The sequence below is a fragment of the Marmota marmota genome, unplaced genomic scaffold (genome assembly GCF_001458135.2).
Source record: "Marmota marmota marmota unplaced genomic scaffold, marMar, whole genome shotgun sequence".
Classification (NCBI taxonomy): Eukaryota; Metazoa; Chordata; class Mammalia; order Rodentia; family Sciuridae; genus Marmota; species Marmota marmota.
Window position 1 is genome coordinate 2,790,556 of NW_026000241.1, and position 11,423 is coordinate 2,801,978.

Below are 11,423 nucleotides of genomic sequence, written 5' to 3' on the forward strand. Positions count from 1 at the left end.
CGGCGCCGCGCGCGCTCAGACCGCCGAGCGGCCGGCCCGGCGGCGCCCGGCAGGCCCCGTGTGCGCCGCAGTCCCCCGCCCCCGCCCAGTGCGGCAGCGGCCGCCTGCCAGCCGAGGTTGACGCCACTGCCCTCCCGGCGCAGCCGCTGTCCACCTGCCAGCGGGGGAGGGGCGCAGCCGGCGCCGCGGGTCATAGGTCGCCCGGCCGCTGACCGTCGTCATCCATAAGGCTTGGCACTGCGCAGCTTGGGGTCCAGGCTGGGGCTCCCTACTAGGGTTCCCCTAGCCACTGCGGGAGCTTCGGGGGATGCTGGGCCTCAGGAGTGGAGGCTGTAGGAGGCGCTCAGTGTCCACTCCTTTGCTGGGTCCCAACCCTGGCCTGATGCTAGTGGTTAAGAATCCTCGCTCGTTTAGTACGTGACTTGGCATCACACCTCTACCAGGGATCATCGTGCCCATTTTACAGATGAGGACTCAGAAGATAGCGAGGGTGATTCCCTGCTCTTAATTAATCCCTGTCTGGACAATGCAAAAGGAACCTGCCCTAGAGGAGCAAAGAAAAGACACAGCTCCTTAATATACACATTACCTGAGGACTGTCGGGTTTCTCAGCGGCACAGTAAAGTTCAGCAGTCCCCCCAACTTCCACCCACCGGATGTCAGTAGCACTTCCATCTTCCTTCTAGCCGCCGCAACCCAAACCACCTCCAGACTCTGCTATAAAAGGGGGTGTGTGGCAAAATCATTGACCCCGCCCCCGTGGAGAACCACTTTAGCAGAGGGAGGCTGGAACAGAGGGAGGAACAGGACAAGCTAAGAACAGACCTTTTTTTTTTTTTGACAGGGGCAGGGGGTACCAGGGAACTCAATACAATAATTTTGTATTTTATTTAGAGACAGGGTTTCACTGAGTTTCTTAGCACCTTGCTTTTGCTGAGGCTGGTTTTGAACTTGGGATCCCTTTGGCTCAGCCTCCCAAGCTGCTGGGATTCTAAGGGTGCCCCCACTGCACCCAGTTAAGCACAGACTTTGAGCCTGGTCTCGCGGACTCAGTGCAGCTGGTCCCAACTGCAAGCTGATGCACTGCCCTGCTTAGCATTGCACAACCTGCACTCTACCCAGCAGCTGACTGCACCCGTGTCCCCAGGTCAACCACTGTCCAGGGAGGGAAAAGTAGGGGCTCTTCTGGGAATTACAGGGCGATGGCTAACCAACCAAACTGCTTCACTTCTGTTACACAGTGAGGCTAAGTAAAAAAATGGGTCTGTGTGTATATCCTTGGATCCCAATGTTGTTCTTTTTGCCAGTCAACATCTAAGTCTGAAAAATCACTGGTTATGACCTATGTACAGAACAGCTGGTTTGCTTAAGTTTTGACAAAGAAAAACCCCTCCTGGACCTTCAGTCTGGGATACAACTCCAAGACTGACATTAGGACACTGAGCAAAGGGAGAAGGGCCAGCCACCCCATAGGACAGAACAAGAGGCCCCATCAGAGCGCATGAGGAGGGAAATGAAGCTGCCTCAGCCCACCTGAGTCAAAAGCAGAAGAGGCAGTCTAGATGAAGTGCTTTTTATTTTTAGAGCAACCAAACACTTTTAATATAAAAACCCTTTAATATACAAACTGTAATCACAACAGCATCCACATAGCAGCGAGGGACAGAGACATAGGTCAGGGAGGGAATGTTTTCAGGATGCTGAAGGTTTCTCTTGCCCAAAATCACTCTATGGCTTATGAAAGCATGAGTCTTAGCAGAGAGAAGACCAAGGCAACCAGGGGCAAAGATCTACAGAGCAACCCTGCGCCAGACAGCAAGCCCTCTAATGCACACATCCTCCTAGGGCAGCCTCCAAGACAAGCCAGACAAGTTAGGAGATGACAGGAAGGTGGCTGTGATTTAGAGAGAGACCCATTGTTCCTCAGCATCCTGATGATCACACCGGTGGGAAACGAGTTTTCTAGGGGCTGCTGGGTTTTAAAGACTAAAAATACTCCCAGGAGAAGGACAGAAATTGTTATCTGAATCCCCTAACCAGGATTCCTTGCCTGTGACACCAGAAAGCTGATCTGCTCAGATGTTGGAGAGGGAAAGAAATGACAGCACCCTTAGCCCAATAGGGCCACAGCCTTGCCAGGGATTGACCGAGAGCCTCAAGGCAGGAAGAGCTTTGGGTCAAAAGCACTCATGGGAGCTAGTGGCACAATGGCCTGCAGGTGGAATTTATAGTGTGTGTGGAAGAGGAAAAACACGAGTCAGTAAGAATGAACAACGAAGTACCTGCTTCTTATAGGCCTGTGCGGTGGAGGTGAGATGATCCTTCTGGGCAGAGGCTGGAAAGACCTGATGCCCATTCTTTCTTTGGAGCCAAGTTTGACAGGCCTGGATGCAGTGGTTGGCTCCAAAGTCCTTGAGATGACCCCACACGACTCTCTGGGAGGCCTGGGGGCCCCCTCCAGGTATGCCAGGTGACTGGCTGTGGTCCTGGCTGAGTGCAGCCAGGGCCTGGCTTCCCACAGTTAGATGCAGTCCATGGAGTTCTCAGGGAGAAGGCCAGGGATACAGCCAGGGAGGCCGAGGCCCTTGACAGGGGTGCAGCTGAGGGGAAGACCACAGCTCAGAACAGGGTCCTGGTTCTCTATGGTCTCCAGCCTGTCTGCATTGTTGTCCCAGTTGATGTGGAAACGAGTCACCCGGGGGTTCGAGGCCAAGATATTCCGCTGGAGCTGGGGCAGGAAGAAGAATGTCAATCCTTGTCATCATGCCCCCTCATTCCTCCCACAGAGCCAGGACACCCTCTAAACTTCTGCCTTGAGCCCAGAAGAAGCGGACTTTACTTCTTCCATCCCCTCCAGTGACCCTGTGTCAAACTCCAGGGACTACCTGCACACCAGTGCTTAGGTGTGGGACCCATCTGGTCCTAATTCTGTAGGGCATGCCTCTGAGCTGCAAAGACCTTTCTCTCTCCCCCCAACTCAGCACTGCAGAACAAAGCACAAAGACTTAAGTGAACTTTGGCTCCCAATTCTAATGACTCAACTCCCCTCCAGTGCAAGGGAACTGGTGTGCTTGCAGCAAGAAGTGTGGAGGCCCCACCTGAGAAAAGTCTGGCTTCAGGGGTGGGTTCTCCCGCAGCTCTGGGTTGAGGTACTCATTGTTGACGTAGTAGCCCACACGGATGAACTCCTGTCCGTGGTAGGTGCAGGTGATGAGGACAACAGTAACGCCCACAGCATCAGTCTCAGGGATGAGGGAGGGGTTGGGGGCATCAGCCTGAGGGAGACATTCTGTGTCTTAGCACTTCCATAGTCATAATAGGAAGATTCCCAAGTGACCTATATTTATTTTATTTGTGGTGATAGGGACTAAACCCAGGGACTCATGCAGGTTAGGCACTCTGTCACTGAGTTATATACCCAACCCTCAAGTGACCTGTATTTACTGAGCAGAAAAGTAAGCACTCTGCCCTTAGGGGCTTTCACTAGAATGGGATTAGACAGAACTGATCATAGAAATGACAATGAATTGATGACTCTGGAATAGGGATGTAGCTCAGTGGTAGAGCACTTGCTCGCCTGCATGAGGACCTGGTTTCCATCCCCAGCACTGCAAAAATAAACCAATTTAAATAACAGTGACTGTAATAGGGAGAGAAAGGGGTGCCCAGAAGGAGAGTGATGAGCCAGGGGAGAGTGGCAGGAGGAGATCAGAAGACACCAGGCCACCCAGTGCCTGCAGGACCAACTGGGAGCCTAGAAAAGAGCACTGTTCAGCAAGAGGTAAGGGCGACATCACTACACTGGGTTTGAACAGAAGACTGGTGGTGTGGGATGTGGAATAGGTAGAGGGCTGTACTAGAAGCAGGGAGGCCAGGCTGGAGTCATCCTGAGAGAGAAAGGCAGCAGGCTTAGACCCAGCTATGGAGAAGGATAGGAGCACACAGATTCAGGGTATGCTGCTGTGGACAGGACGGGCTATACCTGGTGCAAAGGAAAAAACAGGGGCCCCTTACACAAAAACTATTCAAGTTTCAGATGGGGACAGAACATTACAAGCATGGGTCCCTGTGCAACTGCCCAGGACACATGCCCAGGAAGCTGGCCCTGGTTTGGGGTAGAACAGATGAGTTTGTTGGTTGATTTAGTAGAGGTGTATGAGAGGGTTAAGGGATGTGGCAGTTTGGATTAGGGGGTAATAGCTGAAAGGGAGGTAAGTGAATGGATTCTCAAACGTTAGTGTTCCTAAGAATCATATGGAGAGCTTAGAATCTGCATGGCTGACAAGTTAGATGATGCTGTATTAGAGGGCTACTTGGGAGTTACCATTCATCCTCATATTCACAGACTCTGTATTTGCTAATTTGCCTACTTGTTAAGTTATTTGTAACCCCAAAACCAACATTTGTGGTGCTTTCACAGTCATTTGCAGACACACACAGAACAGGGAAAAACTGGAGTCACCCAATGTCCATGTTCCAACCTGAGGCCAAATGAGATAACACTCTTGCTTTCTTGTTTTAGTTCTCTTACTGAGAATGAGGGCCCTTATTTTACAGTAGATTGAACTTCATGCATGCTAGGCAGGCATTCTACCTCTGAGTTATATCCCCAGCCCTATGGAAGCCCTTTTGGTGCCATGTTTTCTGCATATTTTTGTGTGTGAGTTTGCTGTTTTAAAATGACCCCCAAAGTGAGTATGGTGGTGCATTCTTGTAATCCAGCTACTTGGGAGGCTTAGGCAGGAGGATCACAGGTTTGAGGCCAGCCTTAGCAAGATCCTGTCTTAAATTTTTTTAAAAAAGAGCTGGGGACACACAGGGCCCTGCGGTTAATCCCTAATACCAGAGGGGGGTTGGAACCCTGAAATACAGTGTTGAAGTGCCCCCTAGGGTGTAAGAAGGTCTTATGAAGATAATTTGTATTAAATGTCACTCAGGCATGAGTTATAGTAGTGTTTGAGTTACATATGAACGAATCAACAATATATATTAAATAAGGTATGATAAAACAAAAACACATGAAACAAGGTTACATATTGACAAGTTGATGAAATGCGATTTGAACCTAAGTCTGTATTTCCCGTTAGGGTTAAGAGTTTGGTATTCACTGATTTAGCATTCCTAGTGACTTTATTCATGACTGCTGTGAATAAAAAGAACTGACTATAAATTAGTGGCTCATGGTGACAAGTGAGACACACAGGTGGGTAGGAAGGAGTTGTCTGTAGGACATCTGAGAGGTCAGACAGATTCTAAGAGCTGAGTGAGGATCTGGATGTGAACTTCTGACTGCTGAATCACACTGTGTGCTTTCAGGTAGGTAAAAGATGTTTCTAAACTGAGGGTAGACCTTAGTGGTTGAGTGCCTGCCTAATGTGTAGGGCCTTGGGTTCCATCAGTGCACCCCCTACCGCCATGTATCGAAAAGTCAAGGGCTAAGCTGTTATCTTTCTTACCTGAAAGACAAACATGTGTCTTCCTGCGGGGACAGGGCCAACCAGTACCGAGTCTAGGATCTGATCAAACTCCTCACTCTCAGCTGAGCCAACATAAATGATCTTCCATTCCAGGTCTACAAGGACATGGCGAGAACAAGGGTTAAGGAACTGATATAGCTCAACAACAAGAAGGCAGGAAAAGGGTCTTCTCATGTTAGTTTTGGAAAGATTCTTACATATTCAAAGATTCTAAGAACTGGTATACACTGGGTACTAAGTGCAGGCACTACAGTACTGAATGCTGGGACAGACTGAAACTCTACTTCCAGTGGGGACATTTCTCCTGTGGGTCTAGCTTTGCCAGATGACCTTGACTTTGGACCTTTGGGGGAACTTGGGTCTCTTAGAGCCTGCGAGTGAACCCGTATGGCAGAGGTTGAATTAAGAGCCACATGACCCAGGCGTGCTGAGAAGGGAATAGCAGGGAGCTGGGCCATTTCAGGGCCCTGCCCACTGGGTGCTGAGATAGGAAGGAGCATCCTCTTTCACACACAGGGACCGGTGCCACTGAACAGAGTGGATCCCTCGACAACTGGGACAGGGCAGCAGATTCCAATCTGGCAGGACAGCCAAGAGGCAGGAGGGGCAAGGTGAAGCTGCTAGGGGAGCCAGCCCATCTACAGGTCTTCCAGACTGGGCATCAAGTCATGCTTACTTATGGATATTTGGGTGACAGGGTTCAGTCAGTAAATGTGGCATCACAGGATTAACCTCCAGTCCTAACTCTCTGCGTCCCATCCTGTAGGAGGATCTGATGCCCAAGTATGATCAGAAGAGTTTAAAGAAAAACACTTAAGGAGACCCTGCCTGTCAATCAAGTCCCAGTGACCATTGCCTTTTGCAGGAGGTCCAAGTGTATCAGGGGCAAGGTCATGCTAGTACAGGGAAGCTTGGCAGGAGACGTGAAACTTATTTTAGGTTCTTTGAAATTACACAACCCACAGCTCCAGCAGCTGGGGGAAGTTTCACAAGCTGTGATTTTCACAGGAAGCAAACTCTTGGAAGCTGCCCTGTCCCTTGGTCCAGCATCACACAAACATCCAACTTTGGAAGCCATGACTACAGAGATTTGTCACTTGAGCCCCAACTCCTTCCTCGATACACCCACTTCCTGTCCCTTTGCAGTTTCACCCAGTCCCTTCTACTCAGGAACCCTAGGTCTGTGTAATATGGGTGACCATTTGGCTTCCTGGGGTTCAAAGGCCAGCCTCTTATTATTTGCAGGGAGGAAGTTAAGCTTATGGACTTATATTTATTTACTTTCTGCAGTGCTGAGGATTGAGCCCAGGACCTTGCACATGCAGGCAAGTGCTCTACCACTGAACTCCATCCCCAGGATTTATTTTTGTTGTGTAGCGGTATGAATGGAATAAAATTTGTTATAAGGACAGAAAAACAAGCTAGTGCTCTCTCACTCTAACACTATTATTTTGGCTTCTTTTATTTTTTTTTTTAGTTGTAGATGGACACAACACCTTTATTTTATTTATTTTTATGTGGTGCTGAGGATCGAACCCAGTGCCTCATACATGCTAGGCGAGTGCTCTACCACTGAGTTACAGCCCCAGCCCCTTATTTTGGTTTCTTTCAAGCGTTTTCCCCATTACTAGTGGAGTCACATATATGTATGCATTTATTTAATGTGCTGGGGCAAGGATTAGGCAAAAAGGAGCCTGAAATAGAGAAGCCTCCAACGCACTGAAGGTACTTGATGTTGAATCCAAATCAATACGTGTTAGCAAAACCTAAACAAAGAATGCGTGGATGCTGCCAGATCAGGTGCCCCACGCCTGTAATCCCAGCGGCTTGGGAGGCTGAGACAAGAGGATCATAAGTTCAAAGCCAGCCTCAGCAAAAAACAAGGCACTAAACAACTCAGTGAGACTCTGTCTCTAAATAAAATACAAAATAAGGGTTGGGGATGTGGCTCAGTGGTCGTGTGCCCCTGAGTTCAATCCCCAGTACCAAAAAAAAAAAAAAAGTGGAAGCCGATCTAAAGAATGTATGGTGGGCCAGAGGCAAATGACACAAGCCAGAGAGAAACAGGAGAATGAACTGAAGGCCACAGAGAAATACCAACTCCTAAGTGAGATGTGCTGATAAAACCAACTATGGAAGGCAGGAGATGACTGCCATGAGAGGCTCTGAATGGAACTGTCTTACCTTCACAGTTGTGATTTAAGCAAGGGCATACTTAACGGACTTCATTTCTGAATACAACTAGCCCTCACCATTCATGGATTCAACCAACCACAAATGGAAAGTATTGGAGAAAAAAAATTGAGGTCTGGGAGTGTAGCTCAGTGGTAGAGCACTTGCCTAGTATTCACGAGACCCTGGGTTCCATCCCCAGCACCACAAATACACACACCCCAAAAACGTTTGTATTGAATATATACAGACTGTTCTTTCTTGCTATGATTCCCTAAACAATACAGCATTAACAGTTATTTCCACATTATGTATAACGTATTAGGTATTATAAATCCTTTAGAGATTATTTAAAGTATATGGAGGATGTTCTATGCAAATATTACACTATTTTATGTAAGAGACTTGAGCATGTGTGGATTTTGGTAACTGAGTGGGTCCTAGAACCAACCCTTAGGGAAGATTACATAAACTCTCTTCAGAATTAGATATGGGATATGAATTCCTCACGTAACATCAACTCATACTTGTTAAAATATAGGATACAACCACAGACATGTATCGTGTATACCTAAGCTTCAGAACAATGCTGAAGGGTAACTTTGCAGGATTACCTTTTGTCTCAATGTTCTAACTTTTCGAGCTGACTACTGCACAAGATACACCTCCTCTACGTATGAAGACAAAACCAGTGTTGACAATATAAACAACAATATGGAAAAAATGACTGTGGCTAAACTAGTTGGAGACTCTCTTTCTTACTTTTTTCTTTTGTGGTGCCGGGGATTAAACCCAGGGCCTCACACATGATAGGCAAGCACTCTACTACTGAACTACCTCCCCACTCCTTTTTATTTTGAAACAGGGCTCCTAAGTTGCCCAGGTTGGTCTCAAACTTGTGATTCTCCTGCCTCAGTCTCCCGAGTATCTGGGATTACATGTATGTGTCACCATACCTGGCTTTATTTCTTTTTTTAATGTTATCTAGTAGAACCTTTTTCTGTTTATCATTTTGTCTTTGTTCCTAATCACACAGATGAAACTATGTCTTACCACAGAGTATAAGCTCTGGGTCAGAACATCTTGTTTCTATGACTTATTCAGCTAGTGCCTATTGAATTTCTCAAAAGGGGGACAAAGCATACCTAATGTATTAAACATAGACATATGCCTTGAAGCCATCCATTTCCAGATGTTGAGAGGAGAGCATAAGAGGCTTAGAGCTCTTGGGAAATGAGAGTCACCTGACTAGGGGCTGGAGGGTTTTCTGCAGTACTGAGGATTGAACCCAGGGGTATTCTACCACTGAGTCACATCCCCAGTCATTTTTTAACTTTTTGAAACAGGGTCTTGCTAAGCTGCAAAGTTTGGCTTGGAACTCACAATCCTCTTGATTCACTGGGTGTTCTGTGCCACCTTCCCCAACTGGGGATGAGTTTTTTTTAAGAGTTCAGTTAACAGCACTGAGAGGAAGGAAAGAAATGGGTTCTCTGTACTTCATGGAAAGAAGACTGTGAGGAGGAAAAAAACAAGCCAGTAGGTCAGTCATGGAGAGATGGAACTAGAGAGTCTGGATTCCCACCTGGAAGTTCCCAGGAAAAGCTTTCTTGCCCAAGTTTAATTAGTAATAACACCCCATTTTATTATGTCTTTTGAGAGTCTTGACTTGGCAAGAAATTTTATGGTCATTTTTACTTATGCCTTACCTCTAAAATAGGCAATGTTGGGTTGGTGATACAGTTCAGCCATAGAGCATGTGCTTAATATTTAATATGCATGTGGCCCTGGGTCCAATTCCCTAACACCAAAAAAAAAAAAAAAAAAAAAAGGAAGAAAGAAAGAAAAGAAACTGGGTGTGGTGGTGCACACTTGTAATTCCAGTGACTCAGGAGACTGAGGCAGGAGGATCACAAATTTTAGGTCAGCCTCGGCAACTAAATCTCAAAATAAAAAGAGCTGGGGATATAACTCAGTATCTAGTAGAGCACCCTGGATTTGATTTTCAGTACCCCCCTCCCAGAAATGAATGTTTTCTTCCTTTTCCAGGATTAAACAGAGAGAAAGAATCTGGACTCAGAACTCACAGCAAGCTCTAGTGTCAACACATCTACAAACAGACTGGGTGACTTGAAGTCACTCTGTTTCTATTAAAAAATGATCAGCAGGTTGACTGTAGTCTTCCCTGCTCTGATTCTATAAATAAGGAATAAAAGTACTATGTAATGACCATGCAACCAATTTTAAAAGCAAGAAGCACAAACAGGCTGATTGAAACCTGATCTCCTGCCATCTGGGAACTGTGAATCCCTTAACCTATTAGCTCCTTACATCTCCTCCTGGCTTTTAAATTAAATCTTACTCCACAGTGTCATTCTACACTTTATTTATTTATTTACACCCTGCCTTGTTCCAGAAAGGATTTAACTGGGCTTATTCTATAGTTAGTCACAAGCAGACTCCTTAATTTAAAAAGGAGTGAAAGAAACCAAGGAGAAGCTTACCAACTGGCCTACCCAAGGGCACACACATTTTACTATACCAGCTCCAAGTTAATCCAAGTGCTCAGTTTTTCTGACAAACCAACCACCTGCCACAGAGAGGTGCTAGTTAGTACACTGCAACCTCACAGATCTCCACCTCCTCACCTGCTACCTCTTTAGCCACCAGTAGTGAGATGGTCTAATGGAGTCCTTCCTCCTGAAAGCAGGACTTGCCTTATAGTGGTGCCAAGGCTCCCTAGGTGACCTTAGATTTTGGATGTGCATAGACCTCTATTTCAAAGATCTTTTGCTCTTTGTGGCTCCTTTCTTCTCATCTGTGAGATGAGAACCATGTCCACCTTTATGTGGCATAGATGAATAAGTCATTCTGTGAAAGCACCTTGGGAAAGATGCACAAAAGGGTGTGACCTGCCAGCTGACTGTTTGAAGCTAAATCACATTGGCTTGGTCCAGTCCACCCACTGCCCAGACTAGGTCAGACCATCAAAAACTATGAAGAATTGCTTGCAGTAAGTCAGCTGGAACCTGGGGGGGAAACCTCTGGGAACTGGCTAATTTCTGCCTAATGCCTGCCTGCCTGGCTATGCCACCCTTCAGATTTGAGTGTGTTCATCCAAGCCCATAGGTAGAGAGGAGCCCAGAAAGCACCCAAGCTGGGGAGACCAAGGCATTAAAAGACTGGAGTTAGAGACCCCATCATCCCTCCCCAGGAGAAGCTTGTGTATGGGGGATGGGACCAGACTAACGAGACAAGCCTAGTTCTTGGGTGTATGCACTGGGATATACACACTGGGGTAGACAACAAGCAGTACTTATCTGGGGAAAGAGGTGGAGTTGTTTATAAATATTAGCAGGTTGGTTAAGGAATCTCTGGGATGAACAAGGTCTTGCCATGGGAAAGAGGGGTCTTCACAGGAAAAAAGGGGTGACAGGAGGGGAGGGTCTCACTTGGGGAAAAAGTGAAGTTGGGTGAGAGGGTTGGAGTCTCCATTGGGAAAAAGGGAGGTGAGTGTCTCATCACAGGGGAGAGGACGGGAGGGGAGGTCTCTAAGGGGAAAACCGGGGCGGGTGAAATGGGGTTTGCCATAGGGATGATGGGGTGGCTGAGTGTCTCCGGATTAACAAACGGAGGCTGAGGTCCCCACGGAGACAACGGATTGGTGCCTCGGAGGAGCGCCATGGGGTGGGGTGGGAGATGAGGTCTCCACATGAGGGGTAACCGTGGCGGGGGTGGACAATGGGGTAAGAGGTGGTCACCGGGAGGTGAGAATTT

At 47.3% G+C, this 11,423-nt stretch overlaps 1 protein-coding gene across 1 annotated transcript in view; it reads right to left on the reverse strand.

Annotated features, from left to right (window-relative positions):
* Nucleotides 1-1,559: 1,559 nt before the first annotated feature.
* The window catches only part of Asf1b (anti-silencing function 1B histone chaperone), a 10,547-nt gene continuing 683 nt past the window's right edge, over nucleotides 1,560-11,423 (reverse strand). The window contains exons 2-4 of the mRNA XM_015489138.2: nucleotides 5,457-5,572; nucleotides 3,099-3,275; nucleotides 1,560-2,728 (exon numbers count right to left, since the gene is read on the reverse strand). Of these exons, the coding sequence (XP_015344624.1) occupies nucleotides 2,522-2,728; nucleotides 3,099-3,275; nucleotides 5,457-5,572 (500 nt within the window). The 3' untranslated portion in view covers nucleotides 1,560-2,521. The remainder of the gene's footprint in view (nucleotides 2,729-3,098; nucleotides 3,276-5,456; nucleotides 5,573-11,423) is intronic.